At 41.2% G+C, this 27562-nt stretch overlaps 2 protein-coding genes across 6 annotated transcripts in view; both read left to right on the top strand.

Annotated features, from left to right (window-relative positions):
- Window positions 1–13141, top strand: part of LOC111865119 (Y-box-binding protein 1) — a 24157-nt gene extending 11016 nt beyond the window's left edge. Inside the window, exons 3-10 of one of the 5 annotated variants that reach the window (XM_023852861.2) lie at window positions 315–348; window positions 2225–2471; window positions 3088–3248; window positions 4402–4548; window positions 4653–4799; window positions 7966–7998; window positions 10681–10713; window positions 11596–13141. In XM_023852861.2, coding sequence (XP_023708629.1) covers window positions 315–348; window positions 2225–2471; window positions 3088–3248; window positions 4402–4548; window positions 4653–4799; window positions 7966–7998; window positions 10681–10713; window positions 11596–11643 — 850 coding nt within the window. In that variant the 3' untranslated portion in view covers window positions 11644–13141. The remainder of the gene's footprint in view (window positions 1–314; window positions 349–2224; window positions 2472–3087; window positions 3249–4401; window positions 4549–4652; window positions 4800–7965; window positions 7999–10680; window positions 10714–11595) is intronic. The other 4 variants (XM_023852863.2, XM_023852862.2, XM_023852864.2 and 1 more) reach the window with 4 other exon arrangements.
- Window positions 13142–14960: 1819 nt separating this feature from the next.
- LOC111865124 (E3 ubiquitin-protein ligase Zswim2-like) overlaps window positions 14961–27562 on the top strand; it is a 111099-nt gene continuing 98497 nt past the window's right edge. The window contains exons 1-3 of the mRNA XM_033751693.1: window positions 14961–15051; window positions 24393–24608; window positions 26576–26704. Coding sequence (XP_033607584.1) covers window positions 24453–24608; window positions 26576–26704 — 285 coding nt within the window. The 5' untranslated portion in view covers window positions 14961–15051; window positions 24393–24452. The remainder of the gene's footprint in view (window positions 15052–24392; window positions 24609–26575; window positions 26705–27562) is intronic.

Here is a 27562-nt window from a genome sequence, read left to right on the forward strand (position 1 = left end):
GGTATCTGTGGTGTTGAACCTTTGGTTTCTCCTATCAGATAATTAATCTGGGACTTTGCCCCAGCCTAGTCATGTAACTTACGTTGAGTTGTCAGATTTCCTTGATATCTTCACCGGATTCATTTTCATTTTTTTCTGTGTTTAAAAACAATTTGTTTTTCCACCTTTACATATTATTCTGTAGTAATGACCATTGATTTCCATGTAGTGTATTTTGAAGAATTGCTATGGTTTCGTCAGCAAATTATTGTAACAGTACAAATATGTGATTGTAGCAGAAAGGTTGAAATGTAAATTTTGTACTTTGTTTTCAGAAATGACACCAAAGATGACGTGTTTGTTCATCAAGTAAGTGGATGCACATGTTTACTAAATTTGAAGGGCAGTGTTCTGTTGTGTTCAGCTGCATGATATATAGTTTAATTGATAGTATAAGGTTTTCAGTAGTACTTCGCCCTCTAAATTGATATTGTGCTAAGCACATTTCTTCTCTGTCTCAAATTGGTTTTGTTGTAAATGTCATTAAGGCTGTAGGGAGGCCACAGAAAGTGTCACAAGGATTGGCTGCCTCCAAACCTCCTTTCCACTTCCTGGCCTGTTGGGAATGCAACAGTAAGAAGCCTTGAGAGCCATCACCGCTGCCATTCATGTTACTTCTTTCCATGGGCTCCATGTAGACTTCTCATTCTTGGTTCTATTTTATTAATCCCTGTGAAAACTTGTTAGAAATTTGATACTTCTAAGTTAAAATATAATAGTTGAGATATATATTGTATATTTTTTCGTGTGAAGAAAAGTGGAAGTATGGCTGTTATGTTCATGCGTGGCACTGTTGTTTAAGATTTTGTGAATTAGAATTACAAATTTGTATATTACGTGTTGCTGTAACACAAAGTTAGGGAATTGCTGATGTGTAAGATGCTTAGAGCTAACTTGCAATAATTCTGAATATTGTGATATAAGTAAATGATCGATACAGAAAATTTGTCCTTGACTTCATTCTCTGTGGTCCCCCAGGTTTTTTTTCCCCCCTGAGTTTTCTGTAGTGATCAGAAAGTATTTTTAATATCAGCGTAGTTTGTTTTTTTTTTTTTTTTTGCCTCACTGCAGACCTAAACTCTTTGAGACTAATGAACAGATTTTTTTTTTCTTTCCTCTTGGTGCCACTTTGGAGCATGGGGTTGATTTCTTAGTTTCATTGATCACTTTTTGAAAATACTATATTTTAGAGTTGGCAGTTATAAAATCTGTGCAACTGAGAGTCTCTGTGCTTTTGTTATACCCCTTGTACTATTTTTTTTTTAATTCCCTAAGTGGGGGTGGAGTCCAGCTGGATCCACTCGGCACGTCGGCCACTGATTGGCCTATTGTGCCTGCCCTGGGTGATTATGATGATGGAGAATTTGGTGGAATGAAGTTTGGCAGGGGAAAACGAAGTACTTGGAGAAAACCTGCCCCAGCGCCACTTTGTCCACCACAGATCCCACTTGACCAGACCCACGCTTGAACCGAGGCCACTGCGGTGGGATACCAGCGACTAATCGCTTGAGCTATGGTGTGGCCTTACCCCTTGTACTATTGGAATGACAATGTATTACAATCTAAAATAGTGTATTGTCAGTGACATAGACCATGATGTCACGAGAAAGTTACTAGATTCTGCTTTTTCAGCGCACTTCAGTGTTCACGCACCAGTGCGAAATTCAGACATGCTTACACAGGGCTTTTCTTCCATAAGGTACTTATGATGTACCCTGGTTCATGGAATAGATGGACTTTAGTATATGTTTGATTTTGGGTCCTGAAACCATAGCAGCACTGCAGCTCAAAAAATAAATCTGACCTCTATGTTTTTGAGGGTGTATATACTGGTTTTCATTTAAACAGTTTTGTTTGTATGTTTTCATTTGGAGTTAAATGTGTAAGTTGTTGATGTTAACTATTGAGAGATGGTATGAGAGGATTCTTGATTGACTTCAAATTCCAAAACTAGAACAGAAAGGCTAGTACTTCTAAGCAGGATGACTTGTACAAAGTATCGGAAGGTTTTAAAGTGTGATACGGTCTTGTAAATGTTATCAGAGAAGTGGAGAAGATTACCTTCCCACCATTTTTACAATTGTACTCAGTCTATTTCTATTTATATGTCATGTATAGTTAGTAGTTTTTAATGCTATATTCAAGTACGTATGTATAGTATAGTAATATATATTATTCGTAACAGTCAGCCATTGTGAAGAACAACCCCAAGAAAGCGGTACGAAGTGTGGGGGATGGTGAAGTGGTAGAGTTTGATGTGGTGGTAGGAGAGAAGGGAAATGAGGCTGCAAATGTGACTGGTCCGAATGGGGAGCCAGTGAAAGGGTCTCCATATGCTGCAGACAAGCGGAGAGGCTATCGCCAATGGTTCTACCCTAGGCGTGGTGGCGGTGGAGGTATGCGTCCACGAAGGCCTCGTGATGATGCTGAAGGTTGGTATAATTTTTGCTTTGCACTGCATATACACTTTTCATGATACGTATTCAATGAAAACCCTATATATTTTAGAGCATCTAAGGAGCAGTTGATTTTCATTATCAATAATGTTTTTATTTTATCTTGAACAGTAGATTTGCATATTAAAGAAATGTATGTTTAGATTCCATGGAGAAGCTTAAGTGTTCTTAATAATTCAACCTATAAGTAAGTAAGAAAGCAAAGCTATCCCAGTACCAGGCCGTGAAGGCCCATAGGGTTGTGAGACGAGGTTCCCACATTATCTAGACAGTCGGCTGAAAGATGGCGGTAAGGTTGTCAGCCTTACGTGCCGGCCGCACTTTACTCCTGAGGAAAATTAATTAATTCCTGGTACTCATTTCTGTTAGAGGCCATAGTGCGGCTGGAAGGATTAGGTCAATTGAAAAAAATCCAGTGACCTCATTGAGTCTTGAACCCATTACCTTCTGGATTGTAGCATAGTACCTCAACCACTACACTACCGTGTGCCCCAATAATTCAACCTATAGGATAGAGAAACTTGCTAAGTATTAAGTGAAAAGGTATATTAAGACTGTCATTACATAGATAGGTCTGACTTCTGTACCCTAGGTTATGAGAGTGGCGATGGCAAGGGTGAAGAGGGGACAGAAGCACGTGAAGGAGGCCAGCCCCGGCGCTATAGACCCCGCCGCCGTTTTGAGCCCAACAATTATTACACTAACCGGCCACGTCGCCCTCCTGCCAACCGTGATTCTCAAGCCCAAGATGGTGTACGTATTGTGTGCACCTTATTGTAACAGTTACTTGTAATATGTACTCGTATCTGTGCCATTGATGTACAGTGCAGTTCAGTAGGTTATGTTATCAATATGTCAGTAATGTCCTGGCTGACTGGGTTGCTGTATAAATTGCAAACTTGCTAGAAGGAAAAGATGAGACCCTTATTTAAAACTTTTTTTTTTTTTTTTAATTTTTACTTTTTAACAAGTTACCTAAAGTTGTTCTTGAAGTAAAGTTGTTATTCAGAGTCTTCTAAGCATAATTCTATTAGATTTATGTATTAGTGAAACTACTCACTGTAAGACTATCACTAAATCCATCCATTGTCAACTGCTGCTGGTATGAATATGACCTTACCACATGACATTTTTATCCACGTCACTTTCCTTTGGAAGGAAATGTGTTGTGATGTTGATTATTTTACAACACGATTGCTAAGATAGTGTGACATGTTGCGCAAAGCCGAGCCCCCCCCACCAGCAGTGACGTGGCGGGTGAGTCAGCGCTCCCCTCCCACCCCTCAGCGGTAACGTAACGCTAGCGTAATAGGCGAGTAATCACCCCACATCCTGGCAGCTATGAGCGGTGACGTCACGAGCGGAGCCGAAGAGAGCCGAGCGGAGCCGAAGATAGCCGAGCCCCCGCAACCTGGTAACTAGGCAAGGCGAGTCAACAGCGGTGACATAACAGGATGACGTGGCACTCATTACGCAACCGGCAAGCACTGCAGCTATATAAGTGAGCTGCGCAGCTGGTACCAGTCAGTCCTGGAGCTACCTACGAGTCAGTCCTCGAGCTACGTTAGTTCCGAGTTAGCCAGCAACCAGTCAGTTGTATTGTGGCATTTGGAGTGTACTAATTGTGATACTGCAGATAGCAGTAATCGTAAATCTGTAATTTGGGTGATTGTAAGTGCGAATGTGAAATAAAATTCGCTACATCAAATACGTCGAGAAGTTATTTGTCGCGATATACGCCCGATACGCGACAATAGTTTGGCAGTTTGAATGTTCATTGTGAAATGTTTTGGCACGTGCTGTTTCGGGTTTATATCGGATGTTATTCGGATAAGAAATGTGTACTGAAGCATGGTCATGTCTCTTGTCAGTCAGATTTGAAATTCAGTAGTTTTGTCATCGACAGGGAGAGCTTAAGGAGGGTGGAGAGTTTGAGGGTGGCGAAAGCCGAGGCATTGTCCGGGGACGTGGAGGACCCCCTCGACGCTTCTTCCGTCGTAACTTTAGAGGAGGGCGTGGTCCACCACGACGACCTCGTAGCCAGGATGGGCAGGTGAGTAGCCAGAGTAATAAAATTGGTCCGCTGCTTTTGCGCAGGTGTGTGTGTGTGTGTGTTTGTGTGGTGGACACCACTGGGTTTATTCACTTGTTGTGCAGAACGTGAGTGAAGGTGAGGGTCGCGAACCTAGGGGTGATGGTCCTCAGGGAGGAAGACCCCCACGTCCCCGCTACCGCCGCCGTTTACCTCGTCAGTCTCGTGGACCCCCACGCAGCAGTCAGAGTGAGGGAGAAGGTAAAGGCAAGGTATGTCACAAGACTGACTCTAGTAGCATATTTCAGTATCTTCCAAGTAAAGTATACAGTTTGTGTTATTAGGAGCTTCGTATTAAATTTTGCAAATAGGATAGATCAGTCATCTGACAAATATTGGTTTGATTGAATGAATAGATTTATTGTCGGTGACATATAGTGAGTACAGTCACATCCAGACTTTACACACACATTCTGATGTCTACCATGCCTAGAAATATTGCTAGAAATCATATTCCAAATTTTCGTAGTACTGCCATTACATTGCTCGGAATTTCATGCTAGTTTTGAAATGATGCTCTTTGAAAAGATATTTGGTTTTGGGAATGTGAAGAGGTTATACAATACTAAATAAGGCAGTTACAGTTGTTGTTCAGTGCTGTTATTTGTTTGTAGTATATACTGGGTTTGAATATATAAATTGAGTTGAAATGTATCAGGATAAGGTCCACTGGGGTGTAGTTATGGACAGTGTGATGAGCTCTCAGTTCTTAACTAGCTGCTTAGGGAAGACCATGTACTATGAGATGTGTTAGATAATGAGAATAATTTTATACAAAATCATTTATTCAGTTATTTGTCTAAATCAACATTGTCCCCTTCAAAATAACATCCCTCTGATACAACACACTTGGCCAAGCGAATTTTCCATGCCTCAGCAGGATTGGAAGTTGACTTCTGTTAGGGTCTTGATGGCTGGCAGTTACAGCCTTCTGAATACTGTCAAATGTATGAAAATAATAGCCCTTGACTCTTGATTTTAATTTTTGGAAAAAGTAAAAATCACAGGTTGACATCTGGAGAATAAGAAGCTTGTGGAAGCAAGGGAATGCACTTTTTCACCAAAAATTCATGAAAAGACCATGCTATGTGTGGGCGCATTGTGATGAAGCTCGAAGGATCCAGTCATCTGCAATTTTCATTCCAACTCGCATCACCCTCCTCAGACAATCCAGGACTTCAAGATAATATTTTTGATTTACTGTGACACCAGGTGGTAAAAGTAAAAAAGTAAAGTAAAGGTATCCCTGTACCAGGCCATGAAGGCCCATAGGGTTGTGAGATGTTGAGGTTCCCACACATTATCTAGACAATCGGCTCAAAGATGGCGGTAAGGTTGTCAACCTTATGCGCTGGCCGCGCTTTACTCCCGAGGAAAAATATTTAATTCCTGGTACTCATTTCTGTTAGACATGAGGTATTACAAATTGTTTATGAACCACTCCTCGAGAATGAAAAAAATAATGACTATTATTTGATTTTTTATTTGATCTTGCAAGCTTGCTTTTATCTTGGAGACTGGTGTGTGCCATTCCTCACTCTCCCTCTTGGTTTCAGGGTCGTATTCGAGAAACCAACTTTTGTCACCTGTTATAACCCAAATAAGATCTTGTTTAGTTTTGAGGTGTTCAAGCATGTCTGCCGACACCTCGTTTTGAGCTGCTTTTTGATCGTTCACATTTAGTGGAATCATCTTTGCACACACTTTTCTTATGTTCAAATCTTGTGTAACAATTTGGTGGGCTACATTCATTAATATTGTTATGTGACCGGGATTAACAGAACTAATAATAATGGATTCTAGATTAGATGAATAGATTTATTGGACACTCACAAGTCATAACTGCAAATAATTGTAACACTCAAAAAGATTTCTGTAATTCTAGCCCTTAAAAATAAAGTCTTCAGTGTCTCCTTGATAGTTGTTGCTTGGTAACAAATCTTATCTGGTTAACACTTCACAGCTGAATCGTCAACCGTTGAATTGCCTTCTGAATCTCTGGCTGATTTGAATTCATGTATGAATCAGTTTGCGTATCCATGGAAGCCATGTTCTGTAACTAATTGGTTTCCAAGAATCAATCTCTCCATGACAACGTGTTTAACAATTCTTTTCCTAAAAAGGGCCACATGTCACAATACTGAGTTTATTGGCAATCATTTTAATTGTCAAACATAAATTTTTACTGAAAGTCCTCACATTGTTGACATGGTTGAGTTATGATGTTATGAACATCATAACTCAATCAAAACGAAGACAGCACACACACACACATACCTAGCAGGCCCAGCAATATAATACACGCAGTCACAGGAGCAAGACACAACATAAAGCACAATCCACATACGATAATAGAAAGAGTGCTCCGACAGAAGAGATTAGAGGTGACTCGAGAAGTGAGATACGACGTAGGAAAAATCCTGAACAGTTTTAATATTTTTAATATTTGATGTTTGTCGGTATATATGATAAATATATATTTTAATTATTTTGATATGAAGACAAGGCATGCAGTGAACTAGTTTGACGTTAATCGAATAAGCACCTGAAGATGGCACTTTTGTGCCCAAGCATGTAGTGCAGGAGAAAGGAGTGAGGTAGATAAGTGTATGCACTAAAAGACGGTGAAATAAATCATGGACTTAAATCAGTGCAACAGGACGCTAAAATATAACATTATAAAAACATACATCTACATGATTCACAGCAGAACCACATATATTCATGCTAGCAAGTGCAAACTTGGACTGAAAGTAGAAGAGGGGTGTAGCTGTCATCTCGTGATGGTATTGGTGCCATAGTATTGCCGATTTTTGCACTACAAAATTAATCTCATTACTTCAACACACCTCATATATAGAATATTGAGATGTCCTCTTGATGAAAATTTGTATAACATTTCAGGAGAATGAAGAAAGCAGTCTTCTGGGATTTGGCACCATGTATATGTGGTGTTAACCGACGTTTCGGAGGAACGTATAGCCTCCATCTTCAGGGTAGAAGGAAAAATATAAGAAATCCGCAAGCGAAGAGCAGTCTGCTTTTACTGGTTCTCACGGTCTCTTCGCTTGCGGATTTCTCATATTTTTCCTTCTACCCTGAAGATGGAGGCGATACGTTCCTCTGAAATGTCGGTTAACACCACATATACACGGTGCCAAATCCCAGAAGACTGCTTTCTTCATAGTCACCACCGTGAAAACCTCAAATCTTACATTTCAAGAGAAAGTCATGATCTTGTTTTTAAAGTTTAAAGCATGGTACAGTATTTTGTGAAAACTAGGCAGGTTAATTTGTAGAACTGGTGTGAAAGATGTATTGTTGCTGTGTGTACTGGGGTGGGATTTTATAACCATATGGAAATATTTGGTTTCACAGAATGAGTCGGATGGTGGAGAATGGGAAGGCAAGGCAAGTGTAGCATCAGATTGCTCTGTGTGTTCTGCTCTGCATCTGCTCATTGTAGAAAATTGCTGTTCATTCTGGAGGCCCCCCCCCACCCTCTCTCGTAATGTTTCTGACTCGTGATATTGTCACACATATATTAGTGACTAATAACGCAGGTTTGGATTGGTGGATTGATTTGTTGGATATTCACTAGTCGTGTCTACTGTTACTTATAACACTGTTGCTGATTTACATAGTTTACAATCACTCCACAATAATTACAGTCTATTTCCACTAGTCTTCACTATCCATTTCCTGACAACAGATTTATAAGAGAGAAACTATAAAAGTCTCACTAGATTACACACTCCCAATATCGATGTACTACTGCACATGTAACGTCACACACTAAGTCCTCTAATTCTTGTTCTGGCCATACTGCTAGTCCCTTGGAGGATCAGAACCTGAGTGAATTCTATTACTCACTCCTGCGGCTTACAACTGCCCACAAATGGCCTTTGTTGTCCCCTATAAACTTTCTGCGCACACCTACTGAAAACACATCATTTGATAGCTAAGCACTGTTGGTGGGGGGGCCATTGACATGATTGTGCATGCATGGAGTTGTGTTTACTGGAACGTTGCCTAGAAGTTGTTTGCATAACCCCGTTGTTCCATTGTTGTGTGCAAGTATTGCTTAGAATTTGCTGTTTCTGTGGCTCAGGCGTTCTTGCATGGAACAAATACGCCACAGTATTCCTGTTGCAGTAGACCCTCAGTGTATAGCAGTTGCCAAGGGACAGGAGTGCACCTGCACTGTAACTGAAATTGACATTTACTTTTAGAATGTCTTTTATTATGTGTACAGTGTTTGTACAGTGACTAAAATATGTGTATGAAATTTAAGATATGGTCAATGTATAAGTGACTACACACAGGATTTGGACTGGTAATTGGATTTATTGAGCACTTATAAACCATAACTGTAATTAGTTATAACTACAGCACACACAAAGTCTTTTCAGTCTGCTGTGTCTTTACTGGTCATTGCTATCAGATACCAACAATAGGTACTCTGCTTGTATGCTCACAACCTTACCCGCTAGTTCACAGCAAACCCATTGCTCCAACTGTCAAAGTCAGAGTTACTTTACAGCTGGTAGTTTACCACCAATCACTTTATCTTGGCACCAAGCCCCTTGAGGCTCACAGCCAGATTTTCTTTTTAACTAAACCTGTGAAGCCATAGTCCTTATGTAACACCCTCTCTAACGAGAGGATAGGTTTGTCTGTTATGAATATGCTGACTGGCCGAGTTTTCCTTATATAACTTTGACACAGACTGGACAGAAAAGACCACTTCTAACAATTTGTCCAGTGTTGTGTGCATATCTGTTGCCATGAATACATGTTTATAAAGCTGTTATTGCATGACAGTGTAAATTGTCTCCAGTACATTTCAGGCTGGTTGAGAAAGTTAAAGGGATACCCATTAAATTTTGCTATTTGAACAAAATAATCCCAATGTTAAGCCAATTCATAGTGGACTGTGGAATTTGCCCCACTATAACTGAAACACTTCATACAAATTTGTATGATAAAACATGTGTAATCATATCGAGAGATGTGAATAAGCCATAGTATAATGAGGGCCTACTGTAACTCAGTTTCTGGAACTATTACAAGATTTTGAATTTTGTTTACTCATTTCTGGAAACTACATTTTGGTGTTAGAAATTATATGTAATGTGGTAATATGTACCTAATTTTTTTTTTTAAATAATGTTGCTTCTGTACATAAGGATCATACCTCTGAGGTGTGTAGGTAGTAAAAAGGTAAGTCACATTGCCTTCTTGATGTCTGCACCAGATGTTGGTTGATCAACTTCCTAGTGGCCACTTTACACCTGAGGAAAGAACCGCCAGTACTCTGTGAGTAGGAGACTGTGCCCCCCTCCCCCATCATATGTTATGTTTGTTCTAAAGGATATCTTTGTTTAAATAATTGAATGGCTGTTTTTATGAAATGGCCATTTATTTTTAACATGTACCTTGCCTAGGCCGTGCCATAGCTCAAGCAGTTAGTCGCTGGCTTCCCACCGTGTCGACCCATGTTCGATCCTGGGTCTGGTCAAGTGATATTTATGGTGGACAAAGTGGCACTGGTGCAGTGGCAGATTTCCTCTGGGTACTTTAGTTTCCCCTGCCAATCTTCATTCCACCAAATTCTCCATCATAATCACCCGGGGCAGAATAAATAAGGCCAATCAGTGGCTGCTGTTCCGAGTGGACCCAGTTGGACTTCACCCCCCACTAAGCGAATTAAAAAAAATTTTGTACATTGCATCGACTTTTTCAAATGCATATTAGAAACTACTTGTTCCACTCATTAGGTGTACCAGAGGATACATTAAGAACTCATGTTTAAAAAAAAAAAGCTTTAGATGGTGGGTGGTGTCCAAATAAAAGTTGGAAATATTGTAGCGCGCTATCAGAAATGTGTAGACTTATGAAGTGTGCTTGTTTTCAAGACACAACGGAATTGAAAGTATAAGCTGTGATTTTAAAATTGAAAGAAGTAGAGAATATTTACCAGCGATATCTTTGGGCATGTTCTGGCCCCTGGTTCTCTGCACAGACTGCGCAGCAAATGGAAGGTGGTGATGTTGCATGGTTGTAATGTGAGGCATGTCTTCTTGATTTCAGTCGGAACCATCTGAAGGGTCGCCACAGTCACAAGTGAGTAGTTACAGCATGATGTGTTATAGATGTATAGTGTAACCACTGCATATTATGGAGTAGTGATTGTGAGCGCACACGGCACAAAACGTTCATTGACAGAAACAATGCACGAGTTTTATTGTAATACTTAAAACAATAACAGTCACAAAATTGAAATTTGGTCTTGAACATTGTGGCTCTGATAAAGTTGTCAACAAGAAAAGTTATGTGGATCAGACTTTTCTTATGTGAAAATGTGGTGAAGGAAGTGCTCTCACTGTGAGAGAATATAATTCCAAATGGCACATTTCTTTAAGAAGAGTAAAATTGAATGACTTTGCAGATTATTGACACTGGAATAAGCTTTATTGAACATTCGTACGAATATAGAAGGTTTTATGCATTTTGATTCGTTTCAAAAGTTATTTGGATCATTGTTGAATAGGACTCATCATGTTTAGGTATTTTCCAAACATTAGTAACACTTACATGTGTAGAATTTGGTGGAATTCTGCTGATTTGACAAATTTAACTGTCTCCAACATTCAGAATGGAAAATATATTTGTGTAATGAATCAACTGAACTTCTTTTTTTCACTCACAACTGTGTTCTCCACAATTTATGAGAGTTTTATTCAAATCTGTCGATCCTTCCCCCCCTAATTTACATACTGTTGCCTATACCATGCCATAGCTCATTAAGGAATCCTGGATGCAGTCCCAGAGTAGTCTATCTGTGAGGTGTATCTGGTTGAACCAGTCGGTACATTACAGGTCCTTTGTTGACCTGTGGTGTATCACTTTGCCTGATGCAGAGTAAGGAAGTACATGCATAAGAATGTGTGTATAAAGACTTGCATGTGTATAGAATTGATTTTTGGTTTTGTTTTGTTTGTACAGGAAGCCTCCCAAGCTGTGCAGAACACGACCACTGAGAGCAGCGCCTAAACAACCTACTCACCTATTGCTCGCTGGCCTGGCGCTCTCTAATGCCACTTAGTAGATCCAAAGGCAATTTAAAAAAATCTTAACATCCAATTTTGTGTTAGTGCATGAGATAAAAACAAGCAAAGCAGACCTGATTTTAATTTAGAGTGAAGACACCTCCTTGAGAAAAAACAGTAACCTGCGTCAAGTCCTCTCAGGACACAAAAATCTTTCCATCTAACTGCCAAAAGTAAATGTATCAAGGCTCAAAATGAAACCCTGGTGCTTGAGACTCATCACATATGGGGAAGACATCTGGCATCACAAATAAACAAAATTAATTAACGGATGCGTGGAGATTTATAGTTTTTTCTCGCAAGAGGTTTTTCTTTTCTTGAGAGTTTGATAGTTTAAGATAAGAATATGTCCACCCACATTACGTCTATTAATAATGTTTGTTTCTTTTTCCATCTTTGAATGTATTGATTTTGTGTTTGTCATGTTCATAATCTTCTGGAAGAGGTCATTAACGTTATGCTGTTCTATAATGATCATAAAGTTTAGATATCCAGCTGTTTGAGTTTCCTCTTTTTTTTTAATGAAGTTTGGTGCACTTTTCAGTGGAATTATGGTTTGATTTTGAGTCTTGTTGGATGAGTCTTCTTTATCATAGGAGGAGTGTCTGTAGCACATAGCAACTGGAGGGAGAGGTTGAACATACATCCTGTTTTTAGTGTCACACCCCACATCTCCGGGTCAGGCATGAAATATAATTTTGCAGCTTTGGGGAATTCAGTGGGGTTGTTGGGAATTTAAGTAGTAAAAATGAAACTGAAAATAATTTGCATAAAAATGCAACTTGTTTCTCCATTTGCCCTGCCCATCTGTCAGTCTGGGTTTTCTATCGTGCATTGTGTTGTGTGTGTAAGTTGGCTGGGGCAGGTGTTGTTATGTGCTTGGCTGACTTCCTGTTTTTTTGTAGGATCAGGTGATAATATAACCAACCAATGAATCCATGCTTGTCCAACAATGCATGTGTTTGATGAAATGAGAAATTGCATAATATGTAAGGAAGATAGTGTACAAATTTGGAAAGCACATTATCAATCCAGACATCACCAGTTGGCACCAACACTTGAGTTTGGTGGTTTCTGTAGAGGCTTAAATTTGTTTAAGTACACGAATGCATATGACTGGAGTTAGTCAAATCAGCTTTAAGTTTATGACAGCATAAATTGGTACTTGGCCCAAAATGACGGTCATGTGAGAGACCTGGCCAACAGTCAAGATGTAGAGAGTTATTTAATTTACACAGTGTAACTATCCATCTTTGGCATATTTATGAGTGAAGCATAAGCAGAAATGCTTTAAATTAAATTGAAAATGAAGATCGGTATCGAAGTGAATTTGTATCAAATTTGGTGTTCCAAACAGTGCCTGCCATGCACTGTATGTACAAAAAGAACTTAATTTTTCACGAAACATGTGCATTTTGAATAAACAAGCCAAAAAAATTGAATTTGTACTGTTTTGTCATGTTCCTCTTTCTTGGTTCCTTTTCCCTCCATGAATCCTTAGTTTGTGTCATCATTGCTAGGTTGCAAGATTTGAGAAGTGTACGACAGTGTCTTCCACCTTGTGGCAGGAATTATGTGACACAACAGTTATGATGGCACTGTTTGTATCCAGATCAGTTTGACAGGTAAGAATAAGATTTATCCTTTTTTATAGGCACTGCTAGATACAGCGGACATGGAAATTTGTGACAGCCTTTATTTACATCAGCTGTAGATAAAGGAAGGGGCTTTATCTTTGGAGGAGAGGAAGCTGGTTTGGTATAAGCTTTGCCAGACTGAACTGCTGAATGTGCTTGATTTGGAGTTTATACAAAGTTCGGTGATGAAGTGTTCCTCTTTGTATTCATAACCTGTTTGGAAAAACGTTTTGTGAAATAGAAGACAGAAATTTTGGATTGTGTTTTGTCTGTGTTTGAAATTGTCTCTGCTTTTAAATGATTGCATAAAAATGAATATGACATTCTGAGTTGTTAATTCGTAGGATCTGAGATCTTTTGAGATTAACTCCGTGTAGTTCTCTAGAAGTCTACCAGCATTTGAGAGGGACAAATTTGTTTCAATATCCAGGGTTGAAGGGAACATGCTGGTTTCTTTATTTAATTCTGTGACCCTGTAAGTGGAAGCAGAATGTCACTGTGAAAGGGTCAACTTTTTATCTTGGAAGATGACTGCTCTTTTAGCTACATATTTGTATGTTACAAAATTCTTTTATTAACATGGTTTCCAGAATGGTGAAGGGATTTGTAATTTTTCATGTGTGCATAAGCTTCAAGACACATTTCATCTGTTTTTGAGTTCTTGTGTCCCAGTTGGTCAAACTAGTTTCAGCTTACCCCTGCCTTACACATTACAAGATACGTGGAAAATTGAATAGTAGTGGGACAGTTGTGTAGCTTGAGAGGATTGGTTATTTGTAAATTGGTGCTATGGTAACTTGAATCTTTCCAAATGTGAAGCAGATTTACCTTGTGTGTGGTAGGAGTCATCATGGAAGTACTGATAGATGAGATTTCAAGCTGTCACAGCATGAAGTTCATCTTTGCTAGACTGTTAACACTACCAGTGTTTGGATGGTATTTGTTGGCGTCTTCAGCATGGAAGACAAAGCCAGTCATGGAAAGTACTAACAAAAGGAGAAGGAGGCCAAGACCATTCACTTGGTCCTGCCAACCGTCTTCCAGTACCTATACCACTTCCTTATACTCTTCCTGCTCTTTTATTCCAAAGACTGAGGTGGCAGGTTCTCCAGAATGTTGGCAATGGACATTTTGTACCTGTGGTAATGTAAAACAGGTGCACCATGTATGATTAGTTTTCATTTAACACCACGAGAAAAATTTTAGCACTGGCTCGGTTGTCTTAGAAAAAGCAAGCACAGCATTCAATTTGTTTACCTTCAAATGATTAGGAAAAGTGAAACATATACATACACATCAAATTTGGCCATGAGGAATTAAACTTAATTGTATTATAAATACTTGAGTATTTAGAAAGGGAGTAAGATTTTGCAGTTTGTCTCAAAAAGGCAATACAAAGTTCTGCCTTAGGGTATTGTAATAACTGTTGAGCCCCACGGTTAGTCAGAAATAGCTTACTTCCACGATCGGAGATGGCAGCACAATTCAATTGTAGAATGCAATGACATCTCTTGTATAATGACAGAAATAAGGTATATATGGTTGCCGTGGATTTCATTCGATTGCTCGAATCAACCAATATACGATACGGAACAATCTTTGGAATTTGCAGACATGAAATAGTGTGAAGCGCCAAAAGAGTTTTTAAAGAAATAAAATAATCTCCCTGGCGACGTTCTGGAAGAATATTTCACTGAATTATCTTAGCAGCTGAGGTAAATCGTACCAGTGTATTTGTTGTAATAAAAATAAAACTTGTATTTCTGTTAAATGATTTAACATCAAGACTCAAAATGCAGGTTAGTTCAGACCAAAATATTTATTATCGTTCTGAGCTATAGTGTTTGCCGTAAGTGTGTAGACTATTATGCGTAATTTAAGGCGCTATTAATTGTTTATTAAAAATGTACATATAATTTCACTTTGGAGACGTGATAGCATAGTCGGTATAGAGACTAGCTACGGTTCGGATGACTGAGGGCTCGGAATTCGGGTCCCGGTAGGATCAAGAATTTTTCTTTTCCGAGTGGTCCATACTGGCTCTGGGGCTCACCTAGCTTCATGTCCAATGAGTACCGGGGGCTCTTTCCTCGGGGTTAAAGCAGGCTGGGCGTGAAGCTGATTACTCACCTCCAGCTAGTGCCGAGGTCAAGAAAATGTGTATACATCCACTCCTCCATACGCTTTCATGGCGTAGTGCTTAATTAGTTAAGCACAGGGACAACTTTTTTTTTATAATTTTGCTGAAATCTAAGATTGTAGAAACACGTATGTCAACAGAGCCTACTAGCTTCACCGTGTCTTTCTGGCCGTATGTAACAACTTCATACCTACTGAACAGACTTTCATGGAAGCTGATATTGGATAGTGTCTTTAAAGTTTGTCTGTACATTCAAATTTTTGTTGAACGCAGGCAAGAGTGATGATTACTTTCCTTACAAATGTGTTTCTGCTTGCATTTCGAACGGAACTCGATAAATATTAGTTAAAGAGGAACCATTACACTACGCTTGCATTTCCTAACATTTTATATACACAGAGAAGCGTTTATGCCTGTCTGTTCACATGTTTCATTTTCAGAAGTAACCAAATCATTTTAAGTTGTATATGAGGGTCCCACGATAGTGACTACTTCTGCGGTGTGATCCGGTAGCAACTCACCGACTTTTTAGAGGAACGTACTGCCTTCATTTTCATTGTCGATGAGTAAGCCAAGTAAGTAACCAGCAAGAACCAGGCTGAAGATGAAGGAAGTACGTTATCCCGAAACGTCGGTGAGCTACCGTAACTCACGGCGTCACATCATAGAATATAACATTCTTCTGGGGGTCGGGGATCTTATACCAAACGTTTTCGGTCTCTTCGCCTGCGGATTTCTTATATTTTTCCTTCTACCCTGAAGATGGAGGCGATATGTTCCTTCGAAACGTCGGTTAACATCACATATACACGGTGCCAAATCCCAGAAGACTGCTTTCTTCATAGTCACCGCCGTGAAAACTTCAAATCTTACAATATAATTCGATTCACTTAAATAGGCCTGTGGTATTATCCTTAATTTCACCAGGTATCCTAGAACGGTCCATTAGATAAATATTTCTACGTATCCTAAAATATACATCTGATTAATCCGTAGAGCTTTCAGCTCGAATTCGTTACGATAGTCTGTGGTATTTCACTAAATATAAGAAACATAATTTATGACTATGCAATATATCTTCATGCGATTAGCTTTGCGATATTAGGTTTATATATCTCTAATAAATGAACATCAAGACCATTGTGATACGGAGAATAGCAAAGAGTATATGTGGAAAATATTTACATCTGCTTTCCGTTGCGTATTATCGATCATTACCTTCACTGACTTGTTAGTTTGTTCGATAAATATCTGACGCGCGCAACGTACGCTGCATGTGTGACTCATTGTTGAACAGAGGAGGGGGGGGGCAGTGGAGACAAACAGTCCATCAAGTCTCATCGAATATCAGTACTTGTGGAAAGCCGGGATCGAATTGTGTTAATTTCCTTTAGCGTATGTTAAGAATATATTGTACAGGAATAATAGTGCAGCTTTGTTTTCACATACGGAAGTGCTACCCATGTTTCAGTGCTTTAAAGTGCTCTTGCTTAGTTGCAGTTTAAGCACAAAATACCACTGTAGGTCGCGGTGCAAGACCCGAGAAGGCCCACTCCTTATACATTCATCAGTTGCAATTTACAATTTGTGTGAATATGTGTGTATTGTCGATGCCGAATTTGCTTCTATGGGTTTACGTTAGCCTAAGTGTTGACTGACTGGTTGAGTCGTTTAATAGCAATGGTTATATGTTACAATCTGTTTATCAAAGAATTTAATCAAATATAAACGTAAGCAACTACATTTAAAAATAAAATATAATAAATACTAATTTAACGGCCTTCGGACCGCCTCTGTGGTCTAGTCTACAGATCCAGAGATCCGGGTTCGATTCCCGGCGCTACCAGATATTTTCTGAGAAGTAGTGGGTCTGGAACGGGGTCCACACAGCCTCGTGATGATAATTGAGGAGCTATTTCAAGGAAATAGTGGCTCCCGTCTAGAAAACCGAAATTAACGGCTGTGGGGATTCGTTGCAATGACCACGCGACACCCTCTATCCGCCAAAGTTGGCACTAACTTCGCCGACAAACGGCGGTCGCTCGGTCGGTATAGTTCGCTTGCGGACTACAACCACGGAGTTTAGTTTTAGTAACAGTCTTTTGGTATGTGGCGCCATGTATTCATGTTATTAACTTGTCAGAAGAACGTATTGCCTCCATTTTCACTCACGAGGGCAGGTGGGGGCAGCACGTTCTTCCGGAAGGATAGCATCTGTGTACAAAATTATATGGCCCCTTATCCCAGAAAGCCCCCTCTTGTGAAATCTGGTTAGAGGACAGACTAACCAGCTAACTATGTGTCGAAGGACCCTCTAATAATTGCTCAGCTACTGAAGTTTCTTAATATTTTTATAGAATCCGAAGATGTATTGAAAAATATTACTGTCTTCTGGGATGTGAGGCAGTGCAGATAGTTCCAAGAGTTTCACAGGAACTTGCTACAGTAATCACCATATCACCGCCCTTAGAACTTCAAATTCCAGATCTTCCTCAGTACTTTGATTTCAAACACCCCCAGTGGAACTTCTTAGAATAGGATAAATTTAATTTTCGAGTGTTTTAGCAAAGGTGCGTCATAGTTCTTTTAGGCCTGCGCGTCGTGAGTCCTTAAGATTTTGTGCCTGAAACATAATGTTTCGGAAGCTTCTTCTGATTCGATTTTCAGGGATGAATGAATGAATGTATAAGGAGTGGGCCTTCTTGGCCCTTGCACCGCGACCACAGCGATCTATTGTGCCTCCCCTTCTGATTATCCCCTCAACAATCCTGCACTTCGAATGCAGTGCAGGATTTTGTACGTGTGGACGTCGAAATAGTCACTTGGTTGCATAAAATATTGACCCAAGTGGCGCAATCTTAAACAAGCTAAGGCCTCACATTCGCACAGGATATTTCGTTTTCTTCTTGACGCCTCTCACAAGTATCTCAGGGAAAGTGAAGGGCCAGATGTGATAAGTTTATGGGAATAAACTCGTCTCAATCAGTGGAGCACTGTTCACCAGAGGAGGTCCCCAATAAAATTAAGTCCTCACTTTTACCTGAAGCCGGAAGCAGAAGTGGACTGCATGAAGTGTACCTAATAAATAGTTCGCGGCCATCTTGTTTTGTGATGTAAAGCTAAAGTGGCTCAATTGCGAATAATGTACAGGTTGGAAAGCTTGGCGGGATGTACAACTGATGGGCGTCCTTCTCTTGGTTTCTGGTCAGCCAAGGCAGCTTCCCGCGCAGTATCCGGAGATCAGTAACTGCTATTAACATGGAGGCATTTGTTTATTTATATTGTAATTGTTACAAACTGGGCCATCTGCTACCTGGAATTTCCTCAGTAGAACGCTGAGAGGAAGACCGGACAGAACGGCCGAGCGAGCGAGGAATTGGTAGTCTGCTTTACGATCCTGTTTTACGACCGTGTGCAAGTTTCGGGTCGGAAAATTCAATCTAGTTGCAATGCCGTCTTTCCCTGAGCATTGACGTCCCACGAACTACTAGCTACATACAAAATATTCTCCCCTTACGACACTGCGGCACGTCGGCAGTTACTGACAAAATGTGTCAGTAGTTATAGATTCGCGATATGAAGCCACGTATTCTGGTAGATGGGTACCAGTGTTTCGGAAAAACATGTTGCTCTCATCTTCAGGCTATCCTGAAGATGGAGGCATCAGATTCTTTTGAAATATTAATGTCTGTGTACCAACTACACGGCGTCACATAACAGAAAACAATAATCTTAATACTCATCGCCTTGAGAACCTTAAGTCTCAGCTATAGGCTTTACTTGTTAAAGAAAAACCTGGACCCCAAAGGCAGGAAATAAGTAAAGGCTGAAGAAAATCATGCAGTGATGAATTTCATAATCTGTACTTTGGCCAAATGTTATTAGGATAATGAAACTTGGTAGAGTAAGATGGACAGGGCATGGAGCGCTCTTTGGGGCGGTGAGAAATTCATAAAGCATCTTAATCGGAAAACCTGGAAAGAAGAGACCACTTGGTCAGAGAAATAGGGCGAGAGGCCGTGTACTGGATCCACCTGGTTCAGGATAGGGACAAGTGGCAAACTCTTGCAAACACGGTAACGAAATTTCTGGTTCCATAAAATGTGGCAAATTCTTGACTAGCTCAGCGGCTAATCGTTTATCAAAAACAACTTTGCTCCGCAGGGTTATCTTATTAGTTGTCGGCACTACTTCTCTGCCTTCTGAACAGCCAAGCTCGGCATCATGCGCGGTTGTGATTTGCATAAAAATTCTCTGTCCCTCCAGCACCGAACTTCGCGACTGAACGACGGTGTCAGGATCCGAGGAAGAAAGAGGTCGCTCCGTGACACTAAATACTGGCCTCCGTCTTGTGCTCAAGGTAAACAAAGACTGGAACTGTACCTTCACAAGAAGGCCGTGACACGTAGTGGGCTGTAATGACAAACTTTTGCCTTCCTGCCTCCCATGTGATAAACGGATACATCGCCAGTGTGTTACGTAATGACAGTTGGTTTATTAGCTCTTAACTCTCGATGTTTCAGCTACAGAGATTATATTGCATCGAACTGACTAGTAAGATAAGACAGGGATCTTGAAGGAGACAGTAGTTTTTTTTAATTCGCTTTTTGGGGGGTGGAGTCCAACTGGGTCCACTGGGCACGGCGACCACTGATTAACCTATTGTAGCCTGCCCCGGGTGATTATGATGATGGAGAATTTGGTGGAATGAAGATTGGCAAGGGAAACCGAAGTACTCGGAGAAAACCTGCCCCAGCGCCACTTTGTCCACCACATATCCCACTTGACCAGACCCGGGATCGAACCGGGCCGCCGCGGTGGGAAGCCAGCGACTAACCGCTTGAGCTATGGCGTGGACAAGGAGATAGTAACGGGATATCCTGGTATTTGCTTGATGATGCTGAGGAATGGCAAAAAATATCTGAATAAAATATCTGATAACACGATCGAGATTGGAACCAGGCACCTCCAAAATAGAGGTATAATAGCTCCAGTCGTGATAGAAAAAATGAAGTTGAAAATATGCAGAACTACCATTTCATCTGTTTTGTATTGATGTCAAACTTTGTCTCTCCGCTTAAGGGAAGAATATAGATTTGAGGATGTGTCAGAACATGGTGTTGAGTAGAATATTTGGAATTAAGATGGAAGAAAGGTAAAATTGAAGGGCTAATATTTTTTTCAAACATTGTTAGAACATTCTGCTTAAGATGGGTGCAATGGATGGGACATGTAACATACATGAGAGAAACCATAAATGCCTACAAAATTTTGGTCGAAAAGCCTGGTGTGAAGATGCCGCGCAGATAGGTGAATAGTGTTAAAACGTGTCTTAGAGAAACAGGCTGGGGGGGGTGCTGTGGATTGAATTAATTTTATTAATAATAGGGTCATGTGACGGTCTGTTATGACCACAATCATGAATCTTCGAGTTCCATAAAAGACGGAAATTTTCTCAAATACCTGAGCTTGTCAAGAAGGATTCTGGTTTAATGGAGTTAGTTAATTAATGTGTGAGTGTCTAACTTATTGTGTGGCTGAAAGAAGAGTGCCCCTCAGAAGTGTCGATTTGAATGTGTTAACGTTTTTGCAGTATGTAGTATTCTCCAGTCGATTTGTCTCGGAAGGATGATGTTTTCATAACGGTTAGTAGAGCGATTCCCCAGAGGCCGGCAACAATACGACTCTTGGCCGAACCCAATCTACTACCGCTTTATTGCGGAGGACGGGATAGGTGCGAACAGCGTCGAGCTGCCTCCTTTCTGTTCCCTTCCCGTGTGTATTGTATGGTCAGCCTAAAAGCGACGTATTCATCCGGTTATTTAGCGTGAATGAGGTAAGCCTGAGCTACCTTACATCAGTAGACTGAATTCCTGCCTTCCTTCTGACAATCCGGTTGTTGTGACTTCTTCGTGTCGCGGGTTCGAGTTCCAATGAGGTGGATCTTTTCAATTTACCTAATGTTTCCGGCCGCACAATTACCCTGGGGTCGACTCTAACATAAATGTGTACCAGGAATCTTCCTGGGGGTAAAGAGCGGCCGGCGCGTAAGGTTGACAACCTCACCGCCATCTGTGAGCGGATTGTCTAGAAAATGTGGGGAGCCTCGATGTCTCACAACCCTATGGGCCTTCATGCCCTCTTACAGGGATATCTTTACCTTTTTTTTAGTGACTCACGTTTTACAAGCAACTTTTGATAAAATATTTTCAAATATTTCGGTTAACAACTTCTCAGTCTAGCTAATTTCGCCTATTTATTTTTCAAACGACAGCATGTTAGAGATTCTTCCTTGAAAAGTTGATAGTTGCTCAGCTGACCAAGAAATTAACTGCCCTTTACAAAGTGTACTATTTATTATTGTGTTCACAATATCATACAATTGGACAATGTCCTGAGCCAGTTGAATATAGTCGACAGCCTACACCTTATTTTAATAAGATCTGTTTTAATATTGTCTTCCCATCTATACCTAGATTTCCAAAGGCATGTCGTCTCTTTTTGGTTCCTGATTAAAACTTGTCTGCATTTCTCAGTGTCACCTGTGCCCTGCTTTTGTGCTTGCTGCCTGATTCGTGTTGTTTTCTTGCTGGGATTACGCTTAATCCCTGAAGATGGAGGCGACATGTTCCTCTGAAACATCGGTTGCTTTCACTGGACTACACGGCGTTATAACCCAGTAGACCGAACTCTTCGTCACCAGTGCTGTGAGAACCTCAGATTCTAAATATCAGATGAAGATTACAGATTACATATATCCTTCTTATGTAGATTTCTCCATCCCCCTGTTAGAATAATTACTGTTTCAGGTCTACATGGCCGCCTCTGTGATCTAGTGGTCACAGTTCCTGGCTACATATCCAGAGATCCGGGTTATATTCCCGGCTGTACCAGATTTTCTGAGAAGTAGTGGGTCTCGAACGGGATCCACTCAGCCTCGTGAGGATAATTGGGAAGCTATTTCAAGGAAATAGCGGCTCTGGACTGGAAAACCGAAATTAACTGCCGTGGTGAGTCGTTGCGTTGACCACGTGACACCCTCTATCCGCTAAAGTTGCCAATAACTTCGCCAACAAGCGGCGGTCGCTCGGTCGGTATAGTTCGCTTGCGGACTAAAACCACGAATTTTTTTAGGTCTAAATATTTTCCTGAGCACCTTGCTCTCAAAGCACAGTCAGTCTGTAGGTCTGTGTTTTCCTCAGAGTGAGCGTGTTTCATTAACTGCGTGGGTTAAATGATATCGACTGGCAGAATGATTGTGAATGATACGTAAAAAAGCGGCCGTGGCCTATTGTAAGGTGTAAGGGTAAAGAGTCTGGTCCTTTCTCCGGTCGGTTTCATAAAGTGCTCTGAGATCTGAGGTTTTCATAGCTGTGAGAGTTTGGCTTGCTGCCTTCTAGGTTATGGCACCGTTTGTTCTCATGAGCGATTATCATTTCGTAGGAACATAATTTCTGCGTTTTCACATCCACCTTGAAGAAAGAAGCTGCATGTTCCTCTGTAGCTTTGGTAGCCACTTAAGATTACTTGTTATCTGCACCCAGAAAGCAACAACCCGTACAGTAAACTGTCAAAATATAGACCAATTATCGTCCTTCAGTTTGTCACATTTGTCAGTTATTTTCAATTTGCAATAGAACCTCAAAGTTTCAACATGATAATACCAAGGCACGTTAAGGGAGGAACATAGACTGAGGGGGTTTGAGAACAGGGTGTTGAGGAGAATATTTGAATCGAAGAGGGATGAAGTGACAGGAGGTTGGAGAAAACTGCATAATGAGGACCTTCATAACTTGTACTCTACTCCAAGTATAATTAGAATGATCAAGTCAAGGAGGATGAGGTGGGCAGGGCATGTAGCACAAATTGGGGAGGACAGGAATGCATATAGGATATTGGTGGGGAAGCCAGAAAGAAAGAGAACACTGGGAAGAGCAAGGCGTAGTTGGGTGGACAATATTAAAATGGATCTTAGAGAGATAGGATGGGATTGTATTAATTGGATTGATGTGGCTCAGGATAGGGACTAGTGGATGGCTCTTGTGAACACGGTAATAAACCTTCGGCTTCCATAAAATGCTGGGAAGGTCTTGAGTGGCTGCAGATTTGGCTTCTCCTCAAGAAGGGCTCAGCTCCAGTAAGGAATACCAAGGCATGATCCTGAGCTAACATCGTCCATCTCCTTTATTTACTCTTCGTGCCCATGATTTATTTAATTGCTTTCTGATATTGCGTTTGATGCATAAAATGGTGGAACGTAATTCATTATTACAAATTTCAAGCGACTGAAAGCTAGACTTAGCAGAATCGTTGTCTTACGTTCTGTTGGTTCAACACAAGAATAACTGAAGCTGTTAAAAAGTAGCTGCTGGATATAGACCTTCAGAGAATATGAATGTCTCTATGATGAATGCCTTTATTCGACGAGAATATATAAACACAGAGCCGCAGCTAAAAGAGCGTGCTAAAACCCTCAAGGTCACAGACGACAAGGCCAAGATATTGCACGAGGCAATGTATAACATGTTTACTAAGTTGATCTCAGGCTTGAAATATTATTTATTATTTTTATTGTGGTCACAAGACAAAGTTAGAATTAAATTGCTTAAAAGACACGCAATTCCTTTCTGTTTCAAAATTGCGACTGCAGTAATTTATATCTCTGTATCTGTGTCAGGGTCCTAACTGATCCCCAGTCTTTATAAGTGAATGAACAGAAGAGGCCGATGGGTGGGGATGGGGGTGGGGGAATCGCTACTACGAACCCTCAAGGCCAGCGTCCGACATTCCTGTGGTCGCTCGGTGTGAATCGAGGAATTACAGAACAAGAGAACTTGAAGAGGGAACAAAAGAGTAACCGGTACAAATAAAAACCAAATGCACAAATCGCTGAAGAATGAAAATTGTTTATGACAGATATAACGTCCTTGGATAGCGGTATTTCCTGAGGAATCGAAGATCCTATGTTGTAGCAGAATGGCCCGGAATAGTGGATGGAGGCAAGTGTGTCCGGAGAAGGTCAGGGGAAGGCAGCTGTTGGCTGTTTCCGGCGGGTCACGGGTCTTTCTGGTCAGACAGAGCGGCCCTGCAGCCTACAAGTTACAGGAGGAGGGCCGAAGGAAGCCTTTGCAGGTCTGTCCTTTCCCGAAATTACTAAAATGGATTTCAATGAAACTTGGTATATGAGTTATAAATTAAAAGTTACATGATTGTCAATTTTCTTATTCCGCGGTAATGTCTATGACAATTACATTATTATCAAATGTATGTGAGACTATGACCGTCTCTGTGATCTAGTGGTCAGAGTTCCTGACTACAAATCGAGAAGTCCGGGTTCGATTCCCGGCGATACCAGATTTTCTGAGAAGTAGTGGGTCTGGAACGGGGTCCACTCAGCCTCGTGAAGATAATTGGGGAGCTATTTCAAGGAAATGGCGGCTCCGGTCTAGAAAACCGAGATTAACGGCCGTGGGGATTCGTTGCGCTGACCACACGACACCCACTATTCGCTAAAGTTGGCACTAACTTCGCCGACAAGTGGCGGTTGCTCAGTCGGTGTAGTTTGCTCTGCGCAATAAAACCATGGACTGAGTGTGTTTTTGTTTTATGTGAGACTTTAGACGGAATAAGGATTGGTGAATAGATTTATTGACCATTTAGAGGCCGTAACTGCAAATAACTAACACTGTTGCTGATTTCCACACTACAAATTACTCCACTCTAAGACTTCTCAGTCTGCTTTCACTAGTCGTTGCTTGGTAACAGTTCTCAACAATGGCTATTCCTCTGCAAAGTTTCCCTTAGACGACAAATCTTAACAATGGAGATTCTTCAGCTTCCGTGGCTCCTGTCATGAGCTGCGGTTCATTTTTCCAGTGATGTCTTCCGGTGTCGCCCGACGTCTCTTCCCGAACGTCCGTCCTTTAGGGACTCCTCTTGCAACATTGTTCTGGCCTTGTACCTGACGATTTTGTCCCCAATGCCGTGCAGGAATGGCACTGCGGGTCATCCCTCTGCAGGCGGCGGCCGACTTTTTCGAGACCCACCACTGCCTTGGGTCCGTTTCTTCGGCTGACCGCGGCGTCTCACGGCTAGTTGTGGGTCCCCATGTCGCTTCTTCAATGCTCTAAAAGTTTCTACTGTGGCCTCTTCCTTAGGGACCTGCCCATCTCCGTCTCAGGATCTACCTCCAGTGAGGTTGGCTCCTTAATTTCCAGACAGACCTCCGTCGCTTCTTGGCAGGCCGTCGTCTTTCTCGCCATACCTCCATTTCAACTCTTCAGGTATCTGTCTTTTCTTGATTGGCGTCCATCTTGGCCAGCATTTCCTTTATCGTAGCGTCCGTTTTTTGCTTTGTTGGCGTTCATTTTTGACAGCAGGCGTTTCATCATCTGTTGCATGCCCATAGTGTGGCCATATCGCTTCTTACTGCGGTCTCCAATCCAATCACTTCTGACACCAGAATGTTGCGATTTGTTATTTTTATTTTTGTTGTTGTTGTTGTTGTTGTTGTTATATTTGTTAAATCAAGCTGTCTTAAAAAACCAAGTTTATAATGTATATACTAAGTGAAATTCTGGTTCCTTCAAACGTTATAATATTTAAGAGTGGACCAGTGGGACCGCAGTCGGTATAGCGACTGGATACGGGCTGGACCGCCGAAGGTTCGGAGTTTGAGACCCGCTAGAGATAAGATTTTCTTCTCTCCACGCCGTCAAGATCGGTTCTGGGGCCCACCCAGCCTCCTATCCAATGGGTAGAGGGGACTTCTCCCCTGGAGGCAAAGCGGCCGGGGCGTGAAGTTGACAACTCACTTCCAAGTAATGGAGAAGTTAAGAGTAAGTGAATTTATTTATCCACTCCCCCATACGTGTTCATGGTATAGTGCTTAATTAGTTATACACAGGGACATTTTTACATTTTACGTTATAGGAGTGGACCAGTGGAGTGTGGTTACCTGTGGAAACCGTAGCAAGAGAACTATCAGATTTCTGCAATTTAGTTTTCAACAGGCACGCCATAGTGCATTATAATTGTTCCTGTGTACTGCAGTTTGCAGCTGAGAAACTGAGAAAACACGTTCTCTGTGCTTGTTTCAGGTACGACTTGGAGACCCCCACGTTTGTAACTGCCGGACTTATCGCCAGGAGCGAGAACTGTGTTTACATATCTGCTGGACCCTCCTCAGGAAGCTACGACTGAAGCCTGAAGATCCTCTCTCCTACCAGGTATGGGGTTCAAGTCCTGACAAAGGCTTTGAGGACTCTCCCTTGCCACTATGTTCACATGGGCTAATGGGTCTGATTGTGCTGATACCCAATCTGTTCCATTTCTTGTTGCGTCCGTAATTAAAGCTGCGTGTTGGCTTATCCAGGACTGTTTCTCCGTATGTTACAACTCGATAACATCTGAACGGAAGATCATGGCTTCTGTTGTTGATATTTTCTTACATTTATCTATACAGTCAAGTTTCGGTTAAAGTCAGACAGCAGTTATGGGCCTATAGGCATTTCTGTAACCATCTCAAACATACCTTATTAAATATTGTTACATGTATACCCATTTGGTTGAGACACTATGCTACAAGCCGGAAGGTCGCGGGATCGAATCCCGATGAGGCAATTTAAGTTTTTCGATTTACCTAATCCTTCCAGCCGCACTATAGCCCTGGGGTGGAGTCAGCCTCTAACAGAAATGAGTACCTGGAATATTCTTTGAATGTTCTTCGGGGTAAAGGGCGGCCGGCACGTAGGCCTGACAACCTTGCCGCCATCTACGAGCCGATTGTCTAGAAAATGTGGGAACCACAACATCTCACAACCCTATGGGCCTCAAGGCCTGTTACAGGGATACGTTTACCTTTTCACCCATTTTTAGGCAACGTATTGGTAAACAAGTTCCCACAAAGATAGATTATTGATAAACAGTCCGTTGCTAGGTTACGCAACAATAGATGATGCTGTGATTTCTATGTGGTCTGCGCCAAGCAACAGTAGAATAACGGGTTATGCAATCCATTTGTAAGCATCTGCTGGGTAAACACATTTACGCATATCGGACCATGCTATGAAAGCGGTGAGGTCATC

The sequence above is a fragment of the Cryptotermes secundus genome, unplaced genomic scaffold, assembly GCF_002891405.2.
Source record: "Cryptotermes secundus unplaced genomic scaffold, Csec_1.0 scaffold2, whole genome shotgun sequence".
Taxonomy (NCBI): Eukaryota; Metazoa; Arthropoda; class Insecta; order Blattodea; family Kalotermitidae; genus Cryptotermes; species Cryptotermes secundus.